Raw genomic sequence first — 22279 nt, forward strand, 5'->3', positions numbered from 1 at the left:
TGCACCTCGGGGGAAGAGAAGGTTGTCAACTTTTACACCACTATTTGTGCTGTTCAGACTGACCTCTAAGGGAGCAGCATCCTGTTCAGTGATGCCATCATCTGTAGCTTAGCAGAGATTTTTCCTGTGCCATCAATGCCTGAAGCATATGACATAGCATGTGATCTATTGAGTCTCTTGGTGCAAACTCTGCTGGCAGTTCAAGAGACAGCTCACCCAGTACTAACATACACTCATGCGGATTTGCCAGCTACTAGAGTTCAGCCCCTGGTACTGTGGGCACTTCTGGACACTCTGGTACCTCCTTGTATGGCACCACCAAGAGGCAAGCCAGCAATGATTTAGCCATGGCAGTCCTCTCTAAACCTTTTCACCATTACCCTGGCACAAAGAAGCACCCCACCTCCCTGGTCAAATGACTCAGGTTCATCACCAGAGTTGGAAGTTGGATCTTATGTGTCGCAACCACATCACATAAACAATCACTCTCCCCACCCCTAGTATCCACTGGAATTTCTTCATTGGTTGGCTAACAGGGAGCCAGGGTTGGGAAGAAATTGGGTTTTGGTGCCATATCAATGATGGTGTTGGAACCTGTGGGGATTTCCTCCTGCCTGCAGATTTTCTCCACAACCTGTCCACTCTACATCCTCCAGCAAACAGCACAAAGCAGTGCAGAGCTGCAGGAAACCACTCCAGGTACTGAGTTCAGTACTGAACATGGACAATCTGCCTCAGTGAATCCCTCTTAGGAATAAAAGTGAAACTCCACCTCAGCCAACCATGTGTCCCTCTTCCTCATTGGCTGACAAGGTGGTAATGACTGGTGTCTCCTCCCCTATGATTACGACAACTCACCAGAACCTCTTAAATAGGGTGTCTTTCTCCGTAGATATACAGGTGGAAGTAGTTCAGGAGAGCTCATGCAGATTGGTTGATACCTTGGAATCTTCTCAAGTGATGTTCCCCATAAATAAAACTGTTCTGGGACCCACAAAAGTACTGTGGCAAATGCCATCTTTCGTCAGTGGAGGCATTATGTCCCCTTGCAGGGGGGTTAACATTTTTACACCCACCGTTCTTTGGTGGCCTGAGCTATTAACAAAAGAGTGCCAGAGTCAGCAGGCATCTACCCCCAAATCAAAAGATGCAAAGAAGTTTGATGTTATTAGCAGAAAAGTTTGTTTGACAGTTCTACTACAGCTCCAGATTTCTAACCAGCTAGCATTGCTTGGACCTTATGATTAAGGCTACGTTTTAGTCATGGGTATTTTTAGAAAAAGTCATGGACAGGTCACAGGCAGTAAACAAAAATTCACGGCCAGTGACCTGTCCATGGACTTTTATTATATACCCCTGACAAAAAATTGGGGGGGGAGCAGCAGCTCATGGGGACAGTGCTGGGAAGCCGTGGGTGCTGGAAGGAGGCAGCCCAGGGGGCGCTTGGGTACTGGTGGGGTGCCATGGGTGCTGGGGGGGGCATAGGTGCTGCAGGTAGGCAAGCTCCACAGGTGCTGCAGTGGCTTGGCCCAGGGGGTGCCACAGGTGCTGGGGAGGATGGGGGGTGCAGCTTGGGGGGGCTCAGGTGCTCAAGGGGGCACCGTGGGTGCTGGACGGAGTTCTAGGAAGCTGCCACCCCAGCTCCATGCTCCACATGCTGCCTCTGTTCCGCCACAAGCCCCACTTCTGCAGCTCTCATTGTCTGGGAACCACAGCCAATGGGAGAAGTGGGGTGGTACCTATGGGTGGAGGCATCACATGGAGCTTCGAGCTGAGGGAGGGGAGTTGCTGTTGCCCTTCCGGGGAGCCCCCTCCCCAGGTAAGCACCACCCCGTACCCCAGCCCTGAGCCCCCCCCACCCAAATGCCTACTGCCAAGACTGCCCCAGCAGCAGTCAGTGTGACTGGTCCAGCGGGTGCACAAGCTGCTCAGGCGGCTCTTTGGCCAGCCGCACTGGGCTGATGCAGAAGTCCCAGAGGTCACAGAAAGTCACAGAATCTGTGACTTCCGTGATCTCTGTGACAAACACGGAGTTTTACTTATAATTTCTCCCTATGGAACAATGTATTAAAATTTACAGATGAGCTGGTAGAGGAGGTGAAACAAAAAGTTTCTTGCAGTAGTGGATAAGGAAAAAATGGTGGCCAGGATCCTGCCTCATGGTGCATTGGATGCTGCATCAGCCATTATAATACATAGATATTCATGGCACCAGTTATCAGTTCTTCTTCAGGAGGTCTAACAGACCATTCAGTATCTCACTTTTGAGGGACCCATGCTTTTTTTCCCCAACAGACTGATGACAAGCTTCATAGCCAAAAAGACTCTAGGCCTACTATCAAGATTTTGGATATTTACAGTCCTTTCACAAAGAAGTAGTTGTTCCATCCACAGCAGTCCCGCTGTTGCATTTCCTTTATGCCTTGTCACCAGGAAGCACTCTAGAAAAAAAAGGGAAAGTTACAGGAAGACTCTGTCTTCTGTTACCTCTGTCTCCTTTTTTGTCCACTGAACTCATCCAAACAGCCTGGGAACTCCAAGCAATCAGTTTGACATTCTTGTAGAGGACAGCTTACCAGTTGCAGTTTTCCAGTCTCTTCTACTCTCATTTTGTCCCAGCATGGAATATACCCTTCAATTTATGTCTACTCCCATTTCCTCCCACTTCCACATCCCTTTTCAGGGACCACTCTCACAAAGCCATTTTTCTAGCCATTTGTTACACTTTTCTCACCCAAAACAAAGGAAGGAGTTTACTAGTTATTATGGACAACAGGGCAGTGATGTCCTAAGTGAACAGAACAGGAGAGGTCAGATTGTTGCTTCTATGCCAAACAGTAATACTCCTCTGAGAGTTCAAACTCAAACCCTCTATGTTACGGGTGCCCTGAACACTCTTGCAGACTGATTGAGCAGATCATTCACCAGTCACCACAAGTGGTCTCTTCATCAGACATATTTTCCAAGTCTGGGTTGTTCCCAAGATAGACCTATTGGCAACCTAACCAAACAGGAAGTGTCATCAGTTTTGTTCACTGTCCAGTCACAGTCCACGGTCTCTGATGGATATTTTCTTGTTGTATTTGAACCTTCTGGTTTCACTCCTACCCAGGGTGTTGTTAAAAATTAAATATGGCCATGCTCACATAATACTCGCACTGGCGTGGCTTTACCAGCATTGGTTTTCCATGCTACTGACCCTCTCTACCAGGGCTTCATTGATACTATCACCAGACTTGGACCTAATCTCTCAGAATCATCTCTACCAAGAGATCCTTCACCTTATAGCCTGGATGATCCATGGTGAACACTTCAGTAGGTGGTGATCTGTTCAAGGGATGTGCAAAATGCCCTCTTGAATAGCAGAAAACTTTTACTAGGTACACTTACCACTTGAAGTGGAAAAGTTTCTCTCTCTGGTATCCACAAAAAGGTGTTTCTCCACTACAAGATCCAATACAACACATGCTATACCTGAAATTTCCATCAGGGTGCATTTAGAGGCTATCTTTGCTTTCTACACTCCGTCTGGTAATTGCTTCCTTTTCTCCAGTCCCATGTCACTCACTCAGTTTTTTGAAGGCTCTGGACTGGTTATCTCCCCAAGTAGATGACCCCATTCTTCCTTGGTACTTAAACCTGGTCTTAGCAACACTAACGAGTCCATCCTTTGAACCACTAGCTACCGGTTTGTTACTTCATCTGTCAATGAAGTTAGCTTTTTTGGTAGAAATTACCTCTGCAAAGAGAGTAGGAGAATTGAGAGATCTGGTATCTGCTCCACTCTCTTCTACATGGATAAGATATATCTCCATCTTCATCCAAATTTCTCACCAAGTGATTTCTCACTTCCACATCAATCAGGCAATATACTTACCAACTTTCTTCACTAAGCCTCATGTTCATAAGGATGAGGAGAGACTTCACACATTGGATGCTAGGAGAGCATTAGCCTTTAACTTGGATAGGACTAAACTGTTTCAGTCTCCCTCCCAACTGTTAATCGTGATTGAGGATAGGATGAAGTTCCTTCCAATCTATAGGAGTACTTGTGGTACCTTAGAGACTATCTCTAAAGTGCCACAAGTACTCCTTTTCTTTTTGCGGATACAGACTAACACGTCTGCTACTCTGAAACCTTCCAGTCTATGTAACTCCACCAAACAGGGTGCTAGCACATTCAGCAAGATCACACACAGGGTCTGCAGCCTTTCTAGCTCAAGAGCCTATTCTAAATATTTGTAGAGCTGTAACTTGGTGTTCAGTACATACTTTTACTTTTTATTATGCCATCGCTCAACTGTCTGGAGGACAGGTAGTCCTTCAGTCATTATTCAGATTCTTCTCCCATCTCCAGATTGAACTGTTTGTAAGTTTCCTGAAATGGAATGACATGCAATCACTCAAAGTATTAAAAATGGTTACTAACCTGTTTTGATAGTGTTGTTCTGTGAGATGTGTTGCTCATGTCCATTTTATGACCCACCCCACTACCCTTCTATATCAGAGTCTGTCTAGTAAAAAGGACTAGAGGGGGGTTGTGAGCAGTTCTGCCTTTTTTATACCATTGCACAGCAGCACTTGGCAACAGCAGGTGAATGTGCTACCCTGGTTGGTACCACTGAGGGAAAGTCTCAGACGCTAGGGCTTGCAAACAACTGAAGTGGAATGGACATGTGCAATATATTTCAAAGAACAATAGTTTCAAAACAGGTTAGTAACCATTTTTCTTCATTTCCTGTTCTAAACTCTTATTTAGTTGCTGCCTGGTATTAAGCAATTGTTGCAATTTATGCAATGGGTGGTTGCCTGTTACTGCTGTGTAAGGCAATCAATACATGTATATGGTGTTTGGGCCTTCCATAAAATCTGCAAAGGTGGACGCTCAAACTCAGTGGGCTGTCACACAAGAATAAAGATCTGCCTCATGTATCTGCTTACAGGATTGGGCCCAGAGTTTATAAAACGTGACGTGCTTAGTGAGCTCTCGATGAGAAAGAACATATACGTATAAGTAATTGTTGCTAATGCATTTTGTTTAATTAACTACCTGTCAAAATGTTAGAGGTTGTTTTTTTCCTGAAATATTTTTACTATTTCAACTAAAAAGTACAGTTTCTTTGTAGCACACAGCTGTAAACAACCAGAGGCTCCAGTTCATGCTAATGTGGCTGGAATGGATCTCCCTTCACTTGGTTATACATTGATTTATACCTGTCAGCCAGGCTTCTTCCTAGCAGGAGGGTCAGAGCATAGAGTCTGTAGATCTGATGGCACATGGACTGGAAAAGTTCCAGTTTGTGAAGGTAACCCTTTCTGCTCCTCCTCCCCTCCCTCTGCCTTTCAAATATTAAACTTTTAATTTTCCCTTACTTGCTATTTAGTAACAATATATCACATAAATATATGTCTTTAAAATCTGTATATTATGTTGTTTTTTTCTATATTTCATATAATAGCATTATATATTTGTGGGTAGAGTATTCAAAAGCACTCATTTGGCTTAGCACATAAGACTTAGGTCCCTGAGTCCTTTTTGAAAACGGGATTCAGACTCCTGAGTCACTGGGACTGTTTTGAAAATTGTACCCTATATCCATATAAAAGACATATGGATTGTATAATAGTCTTGTGTACATGTTATATCAATTAGAACTCCAGACATGCAAGCCTAGAGGATACTCTCTCATTTCAGTCTATATTACCATAAGTTTGTGCCTTCCAAAACTGCAGAACTTCACTGATATGCAGAGCTGATGTTGGGTTTTCTGGGGTTATAAAACTTACTGTACAGGATGATGATTGGGAGCATGTGCTTTCCATATAAGAAGAAAAAGATGGCATGTTGAAAAGTGAACATGAAAATTTAACCTGCATTTAAAGTCAGAATTTAAGTGAACAGCATGAAGAACAATTGAAGCTGAAGACCTAATCCTCTAGTTCTTTGATATTTACAAAGCATAATAAAGAAATTCTGTATGATAGTGAAATCTGCCCATCCTATCTTGCTTCCTTATACCAAGGGGGATTAGTGTAGGAACCAGCTCCATTGGCTAGCCAGCTGCAGCCAGATTGCATCCCTTTTGTGGTGTTAAGGTGGAGTCTTCCCTCCAGTCGAGTAGTGTAGCATATCATGAAATGACATGGCTATGGCATCATGGAAGATGTAGTCTGGTAAGGGAGCCTGACCATAGGGGAGAATGGTGGCATTAGGTACCCAAATTGCAGTTGCCACAAGACAATATGCAATCACAGGGAAATGTAGATTAATATTGAACAAACTCAAAACTAAATGTTTTGGGTCAGTATCACACATTGAAATTAAACATTCACACATTGAAATTAAACAATATTCAATTTGGGAATATTTAAATGTTTTGTTTTGATCAAAACTTCCAAAATAAAATGTTTTGCCATTTCAAAATTAAAAAAGTCTGAACTTTTTGTTCCTTGAACGTTTTTGATATTTCAACTTTTTGTCCTGATCTGGTGAAATATCACAAAAAGAAAAGGAGTACTTGTGACACCTTAGAGACTAACAAATTTATTTGAGCATAAGCTTTCGTGAGCTACAGCTCACTTCATCAGATGCATTCAGTGGAAATATCACATTTTCCCAAAGGATGGAAATTCCAGTTTTCACTGAGCTTTGTTGCACATCTTAATATAAATATTATCAAGGTATTCCAAATAAAAAGTGTGGAGTTAAACAAACATTATCTTTGTGTGAAAGAAACCTCTTTGTAACCATGGTGTGATCTTCTTTTCCAGTGTTTCTATTGTTTTACTTCAGGGTACTGCCTGTTTGAATTGCATACCTCTGCCCATATTTGGAATGTCTTGATACTTTCCTTTGTAATTAAGGGACCCTTTAGGGTAACAGGAATTTGTTCCAAGAAATTTTCTCTGCTGCTTTCAAAATAAACAACAGTAGTTGCCTAAAGGTGATCTACTGCAACACCATTTGACCAAAACCATAGTTGAAATGTTGCATTTTCACTGTCTGCTAGGGCTGGGTTAGGGTTAGAATTAGGGTTCACCAGAGAGAAAAGATCAATGCCATCTTTCTCTGTGGGAGTGCATGGTTGTTTCTAGTATTGACAGGGGTATGGTCATTGGGGATACACATTCTGTGGATCCCCTGAGCCACAGCTCTGCATAAGGTAGAAAAAAGGAATACAGGTAATATTAAAGGCTGTAATCTTTCTAGCAGCCATGCCCTCTCTCCAGTTTGGGGGATAGGATTCTGTATCCTCACAGCTCCTTTTATCTATGCTTTATACAAAATAAGGTAATTGGGGGGAGTACCTGAACTTAAAAAATCAGAACGGCACCCCTGTTTACACAGCAAACCAGAATCTGTGCCCCTAAGCAATAAGCCACTCCTTGTCAGTGGGTATAAGAGAGGTCTACTAAACTTCAATATCCTTTAAAAGTCAGGAGATGAAACATTGATAGTTTATCTTCTTGCTTCTTTGCTTTCACTTGGAACATTTGATTGATTTTTTTTTCAAATCTTGGCAATTTTAAAACAAATAAATGAGTCAAAAAGTGGTTAAAACTAAGGTTCTCACTTCTCTCTGTTGAGTATTACAGGAAGAGGAGAAGAAGGAGTAATGTCTTCAAAATTATTAACTCTTATTAAAATGAAATATAGCATACCCTGAGGGACCTTTCTGATTTTACCTATTACAGAGAGAAAGATGAAAAGCCATGTTCCTCTCACAGGGGGGAAGTAGTTAGGAGAAAAGCTCTGTATTCTCTTGTTCCTCCTGGTGGAAATGAAAATAGTTTTTTTCAAAAATGACTGAATCATTGACTTAAAGCGAACAAAGAATTGAGTCCTTTTCATCTGCATAAGGGAGACCAAAGATATAAAAGGGATCTCAGTAATAAAGATCCATGTGTCCATTGTACAGAAGGTCTGTCTCCAATATATATATATATATATATATATATATATTTATTCAAAACTTCATTCCAGAAAACCAGAACTTTTGGGTAGTGCCATCATGTAAAAGACAGTTAGCATGAATCAGGTTCAAATTGGAAGGGGATAATTCCATTTGACTAATTCAAACAATCTGATTAGTTCCTATATAGAACTTTAAATTGTATAAATACATCATGTTTGTCTACTAAAGTTCTCTGAGCATCCTCTGATGTATATATGTTTTTTCCTCTTTGTTGATATAAATTTACATCCCATCCCCTTTAAGGTGGTACTGTGTGCTAAGGAACTAATAGTGATTAAGTGATTTAGGAGCACATGTCCCACTGAATGTCTTCAGATGGTTACTTGTTGTCCATCTTTTTGTTGTTCTTTCCAACAGCTGGATCAAAAATATTGGTGAAAGACCCTAGACCAGCTTTGGGAACACCGAGTCCTAAACTAAGTGGTGAGTACCTTGACTTTATTCCAAGGGCCCATTACTCCATTGCCTGGTACCTCATACAGTCACTTACGTCAGTGCAGTGGTTGAAAATGATACCAAATGAATAGCACTGTTTGAGACTCATTTGGTACTGGTGTAAATGATTTCACAGGCAAAGGACTGTGGCTGAATCTAACTCTTGGCAGGTAAATATTAATCCTTAAAATTGATTTATGCTAAACAAAGCTTTTCAAAAACCATACTCCAGTCTCTCAGTAGTATACAGACATCAAAGTAGTTGGTAACTGCAGTTATGAAACCATGTGTTTTCAAAAGTCTGTGGTGATGGCTTGCTACTTAGCTTCTCTAAATATTGAATATAGGTAAGTTGCTCTTAACCCCTACTCCCCCTTGTATTTTACTCATGAATTTTTAGCATATGGGTTTAATTCATGGACATTTGGGGTCTATTTTTATCAAAGAGAGGAAGTTCCTATCTGTTTAGCTTATCAAAAAGAAGATAGAGAGTTGACTTTATTGCAGTGTATCTGTACCTTCACAAGTTGAAAATACCAGGTACTTAATGGATCTTTAATGAAGGTGAGAACGGCATAACAAGAACCAATTACTGGAAACTGAAGCCACATAAATTCAAATTAGAAGTGTCACAATTCTTTAGCAAGAGAGGGTGATTTACCATTGGAACAATGTATCCCGGGGGAAGTGGTGTATTCCCCATTTTTTGATGTCTTCAAATAAAAGCTGGATGCCTTTCTGGAATATGCTTTAACCAAACATAAATTCTGGGCTCAATGCAGGGGTAAATTGGTGACGTATAATGTCCTGGAATATACAGGAGGTGAGACTAGGTGATCTAATAGTCCATTCTGGCCTTAAATTCTATGAATCCATGAATCTTGGGCACTGATTTAGGATTAGCTAACCCCAACCTCTGTGCATTTGTGAAGTCCCACTGACTTCAGCAGTCAGACTGGTTGGTGTACACTAATTCATCCACAGAATCAGTAATGTAAACTTCTAAGTATTTTGTTTCATTTGTGTCTCTGTATTTGAAATAAATCAGTACAAATTTAATACAGAAATATAAGTAGCCCTAGAACTGTTCATTGCCTGCTTTTGTATTTTTCCCTATTAAAATGTTTTGTTTTTTAAATTCAGAACAAACAAACAAACAAAACTTATGTGATTTCTCTTTCAGTGTAACCAGCCCCTCTGTCCTGATGTCTCACTCTGTACTGAAATACATATTTGTATTCTGTTTGCAGACTTTAGCAATGATAAAGGCAATTATGTTAAAATAAGACATTTGTTCTGTCCATATGTGCATGTCCATATTTTTTCAGTATTATGTAAGGCTGATAAGTATAGTAAGACCTAAGAATCTTTGATAGAGATGTGTAGAGTACATGGGGCATAAAGACATTTTAAAGCTTAAAAGAGCTCTCCTTCATCAGAAGTTTCTTTTGGAAAAATGTACTATTATTCCAGGAAGTCATTTACTTTACAGGACTCTAATGAAGAGCTGAGCAATTCTTCAGGATTACCTTCACAAAGGCATTGACAGGGGATAGGAATGAATCAATTGGTGCTGGTTTGCTTTGAAGGTGGTGTTTGACAAAAATGAAAAAGACTAAAGCTCCTACTCCCTGCTTACTAAAGATGTCCTGGGGCTGGCTTGGCAGGAATATGTGTGCTAGTGTACCTGGTGTGCAAACAACCTTAACCAGTACTGGCCCAAATTTAACTAACATGGCCTGGGATTTGATAATGTAGATACATGTGATTGATCTGGAATACTTGGGTGGTTGGAGTCAAACATTCCTCACATATTTCCCTTTACTGTAAAATATATACTGCAATATAGACTTTAAACATACCCACATTCATGATTATAATACCTGAAGTTCTCCAAATTATAGTAGTTTGCTCTGTAGGCCCCATCCTACAAACAAGTTGTTATGTGAAAATACTCAAGTTACTGATATTGGGCCCACTTTGCAAATTAAACTTTGGTGTTTTAACTTTAGAATCCAAGTCCCTGATCCTGGAAACATTTATTCACTTCAGTGTAAGTAGTGTTCTAAGTAAAGGATTTAAGTCTAAATCTGTGTACATGCATAAAGGTCCAATCCAGGAAATCACTCAATTCAAACACCTAAAAAAGCAGGTATTTGAACACCTGAATCAGCACTCTTAGATGAGTACTGAGGTATGTAAATACTGATTTGTCTCTCTCTCTTTAGGCACCACAATGTAAAGGTTAGCTCCATTATTAGAACCTTAACTTTTGTATTTCTTTATTTTTGATTATTTTAGAACCAGATCTTGACTCAGCATCTGCTAGCATGGACCCCTGAGCACATTTAGAGTTGCACTGCTTGCTCACTGGCATAGGAGTCCATACTAGCACATTTCACTGCAGAGTTGGAGCCTTAATTTTTAATCTTGATGTTAATGCAAGATTTAGTATTTAAATATACGGTTTCAAGTCCAACAGCATTATCAGTACTCTCCAGTTTCACATATTATGTACATTTGTCATTTATCTGAAGCTCTGGCCTAAGCTTTGACATAGATTCATAGATACTAAGGTCAGAAGGGACCATTCTGATCATCTAGTCCGACCTCCTGCACAGCACAGGCCACAGAATCTCACCCTCCCACTCCTACGAAAAACTGCACCTATGTCTGAGCTATTGAAGTCCTCAAATCGTGGTTTAAAGACTTCAAGGAGCAGAGAATCCTCCCTCAAGTGAACTGTGCTCCATGCTACAGAGGAAGGTGAAAAACCTCCAGGGCCTCTTCCAATCTGCCCTGGAGGAAAATTCCTTCCTGACCCCAAATATGGCAATCAGCTAAACCCTGAGCATATGGGCAAGATTCACCAGCCAGATACTACAGAAAATTCTTTCCTGGACATATCTGAGCATTCCTACAAGGGATGTCAGCCACATGGCAGAAGTCTTGCCATATCTCTCAGGGTCTTTTCATATATTAAAACAAACATTATTTACAGATTATAATTTATATTTATACTATTTTGTTTACATACATAAGTCATTTGGGAAAAAAATCCACCACCATGAATGGATACTTTTAGGAAGAAAGAAAAGGAGTTCTTGTGGCACCTTAGAGACTAACAAATTTATTAGAGCATAAGCTTTCGTGAGCTACAGCTCACTTCATTAGATGCATTTGGTGGAAAAAACAGAGGGGAGATTGATATATACACACACAGAGATCATGAAACAATGGGTTTATCATACACACTGTAAGGAGAGTAATCACTTAAGATAAGCCATCACCAGCAGCCGGGGGGGGGGGGGGAGGAAAACGTTTCATGGTGACAAGCAAAGTAGGCTATTTCCAGCAGTTAAAAAGAATATCTGAGGAACAGTGAGGGGTGGGTGGGGAGAAATAACATGGGGAAATAGTTTTACTTTGAGTAATGACTCATCCATTCCCAGTCTCTATTCAAGCCTAAGTTAATTGTATCCAGTTTGCAAATTAATTCCAATTCAGCAGTCTCTCATTGGAGTCTGTTTTTGAAGCTTTTTTGTTGAAGGATAGCCTTAGGTCTGTAATCGAGTGACCAGAGAGATTGAAGTGTTCTCCAACTCGTTTTTGAATGTTATAATTCTTGACGTCTGATTTGTGTCCATTCATTCTTTTACGTAGAGACTGTCCAGTTTGGCCAATGTACATGGCAGAGGGGCATTGCTGGCACATGATGGCATATATCACGTTGGTAGATGCACAGGTGAACGAGTCTCTGATAGTGTGGCTGATGTGATTAGGCCCTATGATGGTGTCCCCTGAATAGATATGTGGACAGAGTTGGCAATGGGCTTTGTTGCAAGGATAGGTTCCTGGGTTGGTGGTTCTGTTGTGTGGTGTGTGGTTGCTGGTGAGTATTTGCTTCAGATTGGGGGGCTGTCTGTAAGGAAGGACTGGCCTGTCTCCCAAGATCTGTGAGAGTGATGGGTCGTCCTTCAGGATAGGTTGTAGATCCTTGATGATGCGTTGGAGAGGTTTTAGTTGGGGGCTGAAGCTGATGGCTAGTGGCGTTCTGTTGTTTTCTTTGTTGGGCCTGTCCTGTAGTAGGTGACTTCTGGGTACTCTTCTGGCTCTGTTAATCTGTTTCTTCACTTCAGCAGGTGGGCATTGTAGTCATAGGAATGCATGATAGAGATCTTGTAGGTGTTTGTCTCTGTCTGAGGGGTTGGAACAAATGCGGTTATATCGTAGAGCTTGGCTGTAGACAATGGATCGTGTGGTATGATCTGGATGAAAGCTAGAGGCATATAGGTAGGAATAGCGGTCAGTAGATTTCCGATATAGGGTGGTGTTTATGTGACCATCGCTTATTAGCACCGTAGTGTCCAGGAAGTGCATCCCAGGAAATGTCCAACTCAGTATCACAAGATCAGTATACATATTATTTACAACTGCATATAATACCGCTTTTTGTAGTAAGATGTATATAAAAAACATTCTCTTTCACAACCTTATACAGTGTTATCACAGTTGCAAACGGTGAATCCACATGGCTTCAGTTGTGCAACCCTTAGTGATTTAAGTAGGACTACTTGCATGACTTAAGTGCATATCAGTATGATTAAGAGATGCACAATTAATTCCTTAATGTATTTTTCCCTTTTTATTATGTATGTATATTTATTTTCTGTATTCAAGGTACACTTAACCATTTTTAAAGCACTGTAAATATATTAGAGATGTTATCCCTTTGACCAATAGATTTCTACAAAGTTTCCAGCTTGTTTCCAGTAGAAGCTGTATGAGACTATTATTTTTTTGGTGCAGTCCTGTTTTTATTTTACAAAGCCCGGTTTCCCTAAACACAGTAAGACCAAGTACCAATGGGCAGTTTCCTTGCTCACAATTCAAATCTTGCCTTTCCAGCCAGTCCTGTGCTCCAAGGATCTCTGTCTCTGTTCCAACACACAACTGATTTTCTGGCTTTCTCATTTTTTTCTGCCTTTGACATCTACACAGACAAACACAGCTGCAATCAGTCAGTTCCTAAGTCCCAGCGTTCACAATCAGCATCCAGGGAAACCCCTCTTATTCTCCCTGAGTTAGTTATTGCTCAGACTTTCCCATTAGGCCAAGTGCCTTGGCCAGTGGCTTCTGTTGTTTCACCTATCTTGCTCCATAAAGGATCTTAATTGCTTTTTCCATTTTGCATGCCTACCAGCTTTAACAGTGTCTGTCTGCGATAGCCTGTATATCAAAAGCATGCTTGCTGGTAGCCATTAACACCTTTTGGCATAAAAAAAGAGAATTAGGTTTCCATTTGATAAATAAGGAAATTACATGTTTGGCTACTGTTAGAGACATCAACATCCATTCTTTGATATTGCTAGAAGATTTAATTCATCTACTAATTCCAGCATATATATGTGGGTGTGTATTTGCAGATCTTTGTAGTCAGTACTGTGAAAAGACCTTTGCCTGTAATTCCAATATTTTTGTATTATGTGGCAAGAAAAATTACATGGGGCATATGTGCTGCTGGTTAGTGGCGACTCCAGTATTCATAATGTTAGCTACAGATTTATGTAGAGTCTTTGGTTTCCTGTAAAATCTATTTAAGTTGAATGGCTCTCTGATACTCTGCCAAATTTTTCCCTACCTTCTGACCATGAGATATGTAATTCAGCTTCCCATTTGTCTTCTGTCTCCAGTATCATTGGTACTGTACTCAAATGGAACTTTGCTTATTTTTCCTTGTATAGCTTCATATGTGTATTAAATATCCTGAAGTGTGAGACAGTGTTTCCTGATGGATAGAGTGCTGCATTGGGAATAAAGAGACCCAGGTTCTCTTCCCAGCTCTGCCACTGCCCTTCTTGGTGACCTTGGCAAGTCATTATTCCTATCTGTGCCTCCCTTTTCCCATCTGTAAAGTGGAGATAATGACACTGACCTCCTTTGTAAGGCACTTTGAGATCTACTGATGAAAGGAAGCATTGTATAAGAGACGGGTATTATTACTTTATCTACATGTTTTTAATATTAGCCTGCATAGTGATCTTAAACTTTGTTTGACCAATCTGGGGCTGAATATTGAATCTGATAAATCTGAGTTGGTGAGTGTCTTAAGCCATCATAAAGTACCCCAGGTTATAATGAATGAACAATATCTTTACCCTGGTAAGCTTTATGGGAATGTCTGCAGAGCATCAGATGAAGCTGCTAAATCATTTTCTGTGTTTGAGTGTTATGTTGGTATGTAAATATCTTTACTGAAAGTGAATCATTTTACAGTTGTGTGCATCTGAAAGGCTCATTAGTATAGATATAAATCAGAAAGATCCATTCCCTCTTTCCTCTATGATCTCTTCAGTGGTTTGTGCATAGGGTGTGACTTGTTTTTTGCTCTTGATAAAACTTGGTTTTGTTTAAGCATTTAGTGATAAGACAAATCTTCTTGAGTATATTTCCAATTAAGAGTAAGAATTTGGCTCCTATATCCATTTTGTAATTTCAATGTGACCTGATAAAGAGACATTTTTCCCAGGGTACAGTATCATTTGAATATGTGTCAAATGATTTTTAATATTTAAAGAATGAGATTTGTGGACGCACATTTAATGCTAGCTATATGATCTCTATGTATGCTGGAATGGAAAATCTTGGTACTGAGGGGAATCTGGTCTTTTAGATACAGCCATTAAATTTATATTTTGTGCAGTTAATTTTGTATTACATGTGTCCATTATTCAGTCAAGTGGAGGTTTACATGTGGATGGGTTCTTATGTATCATCATTACTGTATATCACCCACATGCATGTTTATTTTATGGGTGATTTTGCCAGTTTTAGTGCCTACTGTGCGAGGATTTTGACTAACAATCATAGCCAATCGCTCAAGTGATATATAAGATCAGAGGGAAGAGAGACGAAAATGTTCATATTTTGTCAAGCATTTGGTTGGAGATCTGTGATTGTGTATACTCTAAATATTGCAATCCATACTAATATATATTTCATATCTCTACAGTTCCTGATGATGTATTTGCCCAAAATTATATATGGAAAGGATCTTACAATTATAAAGGCAAGAAACAGCCCATGACTTTAACAGTGACCAGTTTCAATGCATCAACAGGGAGAGTAAATGCTACACTTACTAATAGCAATATGGAACTGCTACTTTCAGGTACTGCATCAGAAAAGCTCATTTAAATATTTTATTTTCACTTCTGATTGTCATAATTTTTGCAAAATATTTACACTTTTTACAATAAAATGCTACCACAAATACCCTAGCAGTCTATTGTATAACAGAATATTGACTTATATTACAATTCTTCTTGAGTGATATCCATTTCACTTTGGGAGTGTGCTCGCCAGTGCCCCAAGGTCAGAGGTTTTTCCCTTAATGGTAGCCTTCAGGGTGACATATGTGCTCTGTGATGCCTCATGCTGCTGTGTGATGATATAAAGGACAGAGCTGACCCCGACCCTACTCAGTTCCTTCTTACCATCCACGATCAGTTGTCAGAGTGTGTTGGCTTGCTTTGCAAGTTGTCCCTTTCAGGGTATTCTCATCAATGGTTAGTTAGACCTGTAGAGTAAGTTTTATTTATTTTACTTAGTGTGCTTAGATTGTCAATTTCCACTTTTTCTGGGTGCCAACTCCCAGTTCTGGGACATGCCTTGATCTCCAAAGTCTAAGCCTTGCACCAGCTGCAAGAAGTCTGTGCTGATAAGTGACCCCCATTCCAGGTGCCTTTGTGAGGGTTACATCGGGGACTGTTGTCAAATTTACTAAGATTTCAAGCCCTGGACTAAGGAGAGGGAGATGAGACTCCATCACCTGCTAATGGAGGCTGCCTTGTGTCCACCATCTGACCTTCCCTCTGAGTCCTTCCCACTGAGTACTTCTACCTCCATTAGAAATGCATCTCAAAACATTGTGGAGGCTCGGCACTATTTATCTTCCCCAGTACCAAGGAAGAAGCACATGTCGAAGGGGATGAATTTCAAGTAATTTATTTTTGATTTAAAAATTAATATCAAAACTGGCTTGGCCCAATATGAAAAGGCCTGATTTAAAAAAAAATAGGCATACAGTTGCATGTGCAGAAATGGGCACACAATTGCATGCCTAGTTCGTAATTACAGATACACCTTCTCTCCATGCATTGTCACAAGAAGCTTGAAAAATTCAGCCTCCTTCAGGCCTCAGTTGACCTGCTCTTCCCTCATTTATATATAAACAAGATTTTGCAAGTCCCCTGTTTCTTTTTTTTTTTAATTCATTTTTATCTATCTAGATACTGATATGGCCCCCATCACTCTGCTATCTGAGCACCTCACATTATTAATGGATCATACACAACCCCTTGTGAGGTAAAGTATTATCCCCATTTTACAGATGGGGAACTGAGACACTGAGGATGTTAAATGACTTTCTCAATGTCAGACATGATGTGTGGCTGGACTGGTTTTGAATCTTGGTCTCCTGAGGCCAAGTCTAGCACTCTAGCCTCTAGGCCTTCCTTTTTTTCAAGACCCCCACATTCTAGTTTATCCCATATCCAGTTCCCCACACATTACTTTGCTCTACCCATGTTTCTGGTTATCCTCAGCTCCTTCACCTTCTTTTGGTACTATCTTTTTCCCTGGTGCCCCAGCTTTTTGTTCTTCCCACAGTGTTTCATCTTCCTTCCCTCTTCTCCTGCACGACATGCTCTCATTCCATCTCACGAAGATTTCCCCCTCATCTGCCCCTGTAACTTTCTTTACTTCCCCAGAGCTCCATTTCTCTCTCTCCATTGCCCCTCCATACCTCATGATTTTAGTACACGTCTTCCCCTCACAGACAGAGCTGAAGCATCTTAATAGTTCTCTGCTGGGGCTACCCTAGATACTACCTAAGGAGTTAGAGAAGAACCTAAGGGGCAGGTTTAGCTGGGCAAAAGTGCCACAATTGAATTACTTATTATAGTGGGCCAGTTCAAGCACTGTTTTGTCCCTCCGGGAATCAGTTCCAGCTCCCAGTGGAACTCATCAGCCTTTGAGCGTGGAGTGCTTGCCAATCCACCAGCGTAAATTAGCAAAGAACAGCAACGGTTGTCTCTCTGGAACATTTCCCACCCTCTCCCCCTACACTTTCCCATTCCTTGGTAGAGCCTGTGTGTGCTCCATGTACCTCATTAGAGTTTTCCAGAAAAATAGTCCAAGGAATTTATTAGGGAAGGTAATTTATTCATACTGTTCAAATCTGTCAGTTTAATTTAAGCTTTTAATATATTGCTGATTGCAGTCATTATTTGGCATTGAGAGGAGAGATCTGGCAACATTTGAGCTTGTGCTACCTTCATATTAATTATAATTCTATGCTGATAATATTTTGTGTTAATTATCAAAGTGAAATGCTGACCCAGTGAAAATTAATTAGCAGTAACCCTCTGAATGTGATCTGAAACTCTCTATCAACTTCCAGTAAAATTTATTAAATACTTTGCCAATTTGCACATATGTGTGCATATGTTACATGCATAATGCACCCTAAACCTCTCTCTGCTTCTCCTAGTGGGTTTGGGACTGCCATGCACATCTGGACTGTCCTTAGGGCCTTTGTGGTCTGTCTTTCTTAAAGGGTGCCAATCAGACAAGCCTGTCATCTGTGCACTTCTCACCCTCCTCCTCCAGGCAGATGTTTTCTCTCCTGCATTCCCTCACACATTTAGTGGCAGCTGGCTGCTTTTGGGAATGTCATTGCAGAGTTAAAAGTCCCATCAGGCACATTGCTAACAATTGAAAGGGGAGCGGAAGTCTCTGACAGAGGGTATGTGTATGTGTGTGTGCAGGGAGGTCCTGTAGGCCCAGCATGGAGCCCTGGTGCTCCTCTTTCTTAACGTCCTACTCTCACCCCTTGCAGTCTCAGTAGCACCCCAACCCCCATACAGCCCAGTTATATCCACCTCCCTCTTACCATGCACCACAGAACTTTCCATGTAGCCCATGTGACATCTTCATGTTTCCTGTCCTTTTCTCCTCTGGCACCCAAGCCTTCTTCTCACACCTCACAGCACCAATAGCCATGGCCCATCACCATCCCAACACATACAGTGGAGCATCAGGCACCTTTCTCAGAAAATACAGCAGACACCTTCCTACTCAGTTTAATGAGCTGAAAATCCCAGTAGCTCTCCTCCCTAGAGAGCCAGCCCCTTCCCCACTAACCCAGTGCTTTCACACACACACACACACACACACACACACACACACACACACACACACACACACACATTCTACCCACTTGAGCAGCAAAAGGAATATAGTAACTTCACAGAGGTTGCTCTCCTTCTCATGCACCTGTCTGCAGTTTGGTTAGCCAGCACAAGGGAATAAAGCCACACAGTTGCACATGCCAAGCCACAATGTGGTCCACAACTAAGAATTTCATGAAGGAAATGAAGGTTTCCAACAATGAAAAAGACAGGGAGATTAGTATCAACAGGGGCTGTGGCCTGCTAAGCGCACAAGTTCCAAAGTCCACAAGAAATTTTATTGCCAACCCTGTATATCTTGAGACATCCAAATGGAGCTTCCGTCACTCTACAAGACTTCCAGACTTCCATACACATCTGATATTGGCAACATGGCTGGCTCAAGAGAGGGGTGATACATAGAAGCCATGGAGCAGAAATCAACTTTGCTTTGAGCAGTATGATTTTCCTTTGTGTTTTCATTTGTAAAATGCTCAAGCTTTCTCAGGGAACATTCTGCCTAGAGTGGCTGCTCCTTTGCGGTGGTTCCCAAACTCCAGGAGAGGCCCAAATATACACTGTTAATTGAGAGGACTTTGCATGGGAGAGAAAATCCAGTAGGCATCCCCTCTTTCCTTACATACTGCTTAGTCCATTTGTGCATTTTTGATGCACCTTTGCACTACAGTTCAGGGAAGAGAGGAGCATGAGTCCTATAGTGATCAGGTTACTTAGAGTCAAAGTTCTGAACAATAATTTAAATATGGCTTCAGTTCACTGACTACCTTGTCAATGTTTTGCTTTGTTTTCCATACCTAACACTTATTTTCTCCTTTTTAGAAGATTGAAAATAGATTTTTAACAAATCAGTATCTGAAAGTCATTAATATAGGTGGTTTGAGTGCATATTATATATAACCTGATATAAGATGTACACGCCTATTGTGTCCTCACTATTTTGAATATTTTGGGAAAATTTCTCCTTTGGATCATTTTCTGTTTTCTAAAGAAAGCTGAAGAATTCAAAGCAAGAGCCATACATGGGTCTAATTTTCAGAGGTGCTGAGCACCATCATCTCCCATTGGCTTCAGTTGGAGTTGTGGGTGCTCAGCACCTCTGAAAATCAGGCTGGATTAATGTATAAGTTAGAGTAGTTTTAATATTGCTGGTATTTTTCAAACATCCTGGAATAGCTATTTATTTAACATAGGTTATGAAGAATAATGAAAAAGTCACATGCAGAATGACAAATGGGAATATTATCAGCCAAATATTTAGTTTGACACCAGTATTCAATGTACATAATCATGTTTTGCATTCTATTTCTGTGGTGTTTGTGCTTCATCATCAGCTTTGTAAAGGTAGATTGAACCAGTGAGTATATTGTTAGATTTTATTTTCATCAAAGCTCTTTACTATGCATAAAATATAATCAGGGTTCTGAACATTTATTCTACAGGTATGAAAATGATCAATTCTGCCTCCAATGTAAAACAGATCATACGCAAGTCTTTCTATTAGATGAAGTCACTGTTATGTAGAGCTGACCAAAGAACAACAATTCCATTGCAAAGCAACTGTCAAGGTTTCAGAATTAGTTTTTGTTTAATTTTGGAACAAAAACAAAACCTTTAACATGAATTTGCAGAAACAGAAGTGCAGATGTGGAGTGCACTCTGTAACCTGGGATGTAAGAGACAACCCATATTCAAGGGCCTGCTCTGCCTGATTCAGAGCATTTTTTTTCATCCTAGATCCCCTCAAATCAGATAGGGCAGGGGAGTCTCCTACATCCCAGGCTGGTACACTAACCATGTAGCTATGGAGCCTCACCCTTCCTTGGACACAAAAACCTGTTTGCAAAAGTTTTGTGAAACCGGTACATCTCTGCCAAACATTTCAGGCTCAGCAAAACAGCATATTTCTCCGAAACAAAATTTGGTTAAAAAACTTCCACAGATTTGCCCTCTTTAAGGCATCTTAGACAAAAAATTGCAATTATCTGCCACCTTAACTAGCACAAAGCACCTATTTTTTTATATTCTACAGGGGTGTATAAAAGTCAGGAAGCTCGTTTGATGCTCCATATATATCTTATTAAAGCACCATCTCATACTTCTGTGAGCAAGATGAAAGAGGAAAAATGGGCTATGGATGGTTTTGTGAGTATATTTCTGCAAAAGAGAGAGAGTGTTTTAATACAAAATAATGTCTGTGCATTAGGCCAGAAGTATATAGAAACATATCAAATGAAAGTTTGTTGGTAATGCTAATTTATTTAATAAAATAAAAAATTATCACTGTACGACTGCAGATAGGGCGGGACTATTTAGGAAGAAAATGTGGTTATTACTAAACAGTGATTTTCAATCTCTTCTTTGTGGGCATGACTATTTGATAAAGTAGTAAACACTGAAAAGGAATGTTACTCTTATTTCTGTTTTGATGTTATTGCAGTACATTGAGAGTTTTTCTCTTTCTTAGAATGTAATATCATAGCAAGATGCTTTTATCAAGCTAAGATCAATGTTTCCACTTTAATGTCTACTTCTGTGTAATCTCTCTCTGCAGTGGGCACAATTATGTTGCTTGGTTCATTTCTAGAAGCAAAATATCACATCTGAGAGTAATCATTCTTGGCAGTGATATGGGAGAAGTTGAGGTGCTGATTAGCTAGTGTTTTGGTGACATTTCTAGAAGTATTGACTTTCAAATGGCTGTGATTTTCCAAAGAGCCTAAAGGGCTTGTCTAAACACAGAAGTTGAACTGCTTTAACTATATTGGTATATTAAAGGTACATTCCCACTAGTATAGATACAGTTAGACTTGTATAAGAAGACAATATCTCTTGAATTCTGAAATATATTGTTAAATTGTTGTTCACTTCTATTGTGAACACTCTTTAACACTACCTGATGCATAAGAACAAAATGACTGAAAAATATACCATATGTTATATTTCTGAAGCTAGGAAATTCCCTGTGTTCATACTATAGATATGCTCAGCTATGGATATCCAATGAGTACTGATTACTGACCAAAAGAGGGTTATTGGCAGTTGAATGTAAGGCATTTTTTTATCCCTCCTTATCTATCTTTGAAACAGTGGCTTTCACTATCTTAACTTTTGCATTTATGGTAGCATTTGTCTTTTAGGTGTTGCAGTGCTTTTCCCAAAAAATATCAAAACACTAATACTCTTTGAGAGTCCTTTAGAGATGGCAATTTCAGGAGTTATCTAGAATCAACTTGAAATCTAGTCAATTTTTTAAAAAATAGTATCAGGTATTAACATACCTCTTCCTGGGTCCTTCTGCAAGTTTCAGAGTTTTACAATTACATTTTACTAATTTTGAAAAGGGATTTCTCTCCCATTTTGCTGTGAAATAATTCATCACAAACAGGAGGAGCAGACCGACTATACACACATTGCTGTCAAATATACAAAGTAAGCAAACTGAAAGAGAGAACTTTTTTTCTCTAGTCTCTTTCAGTAAGAGTAGCCTTAGCTGCTACAAGTACCAAAGGTAGATTAAAAAGAATTCCAAAAGCAGTGTGGCTTTTAAGGTTGACAGTGTCCATTCAGTGCCCCTGCCTGTCCCCCATGCTCAGCCCATCCATATCCCTCCACAAC

General features: G+C 40.2%; 1 protein-coding gene across 3 annotated transcripts in view; it reads left to right on the forward strand.

The window, feature by feature from the left end:
• The window catches only part of CSMD3 (CUB and Sushi multiple domains 3), a 1226382-nt gene that overhangs the window by 1197098 nt on the left and 7005 nt on the right, over positions 1 to 22279 (forward strand). For all 3 annotated transcript variants that reach the window (XM_038390468.2, XM_038390469.2, XM_038390471.2), the window contains 4 exons: positions 5127 to 5306; positions 8334 to 8399; positions 15424 to 15582; positions 20694 to 20806. In XM_038390468.2, coding sequence (XP_038246396.1) covers positions 5127 to 5306; positions 8334 to 8399; positions 15424 to 15582; positions 20694 to 20806 — 518 coding nt within the window. The remainder of the gene's footprint in view (positions 1 to 5126; positions 5307 to 8333; positions 8400 to 15423; positions 15583 to 20693; positions 20807 to 22279) is intronic.

Source organism: Dermochelys coriacea, chromosome 2, assembly GCF_009764565.3.
Source record: "Dermochelys coriacea isolate rDerCor1 chromosome 2, rDerCor1.pri.v4, whole genome shotgun sequence".
NCBI lineage: Eukaryota > Metazoa > Chordata > Testudines > Dermochelyidae > Dermochelys > Dermochelys coriacea.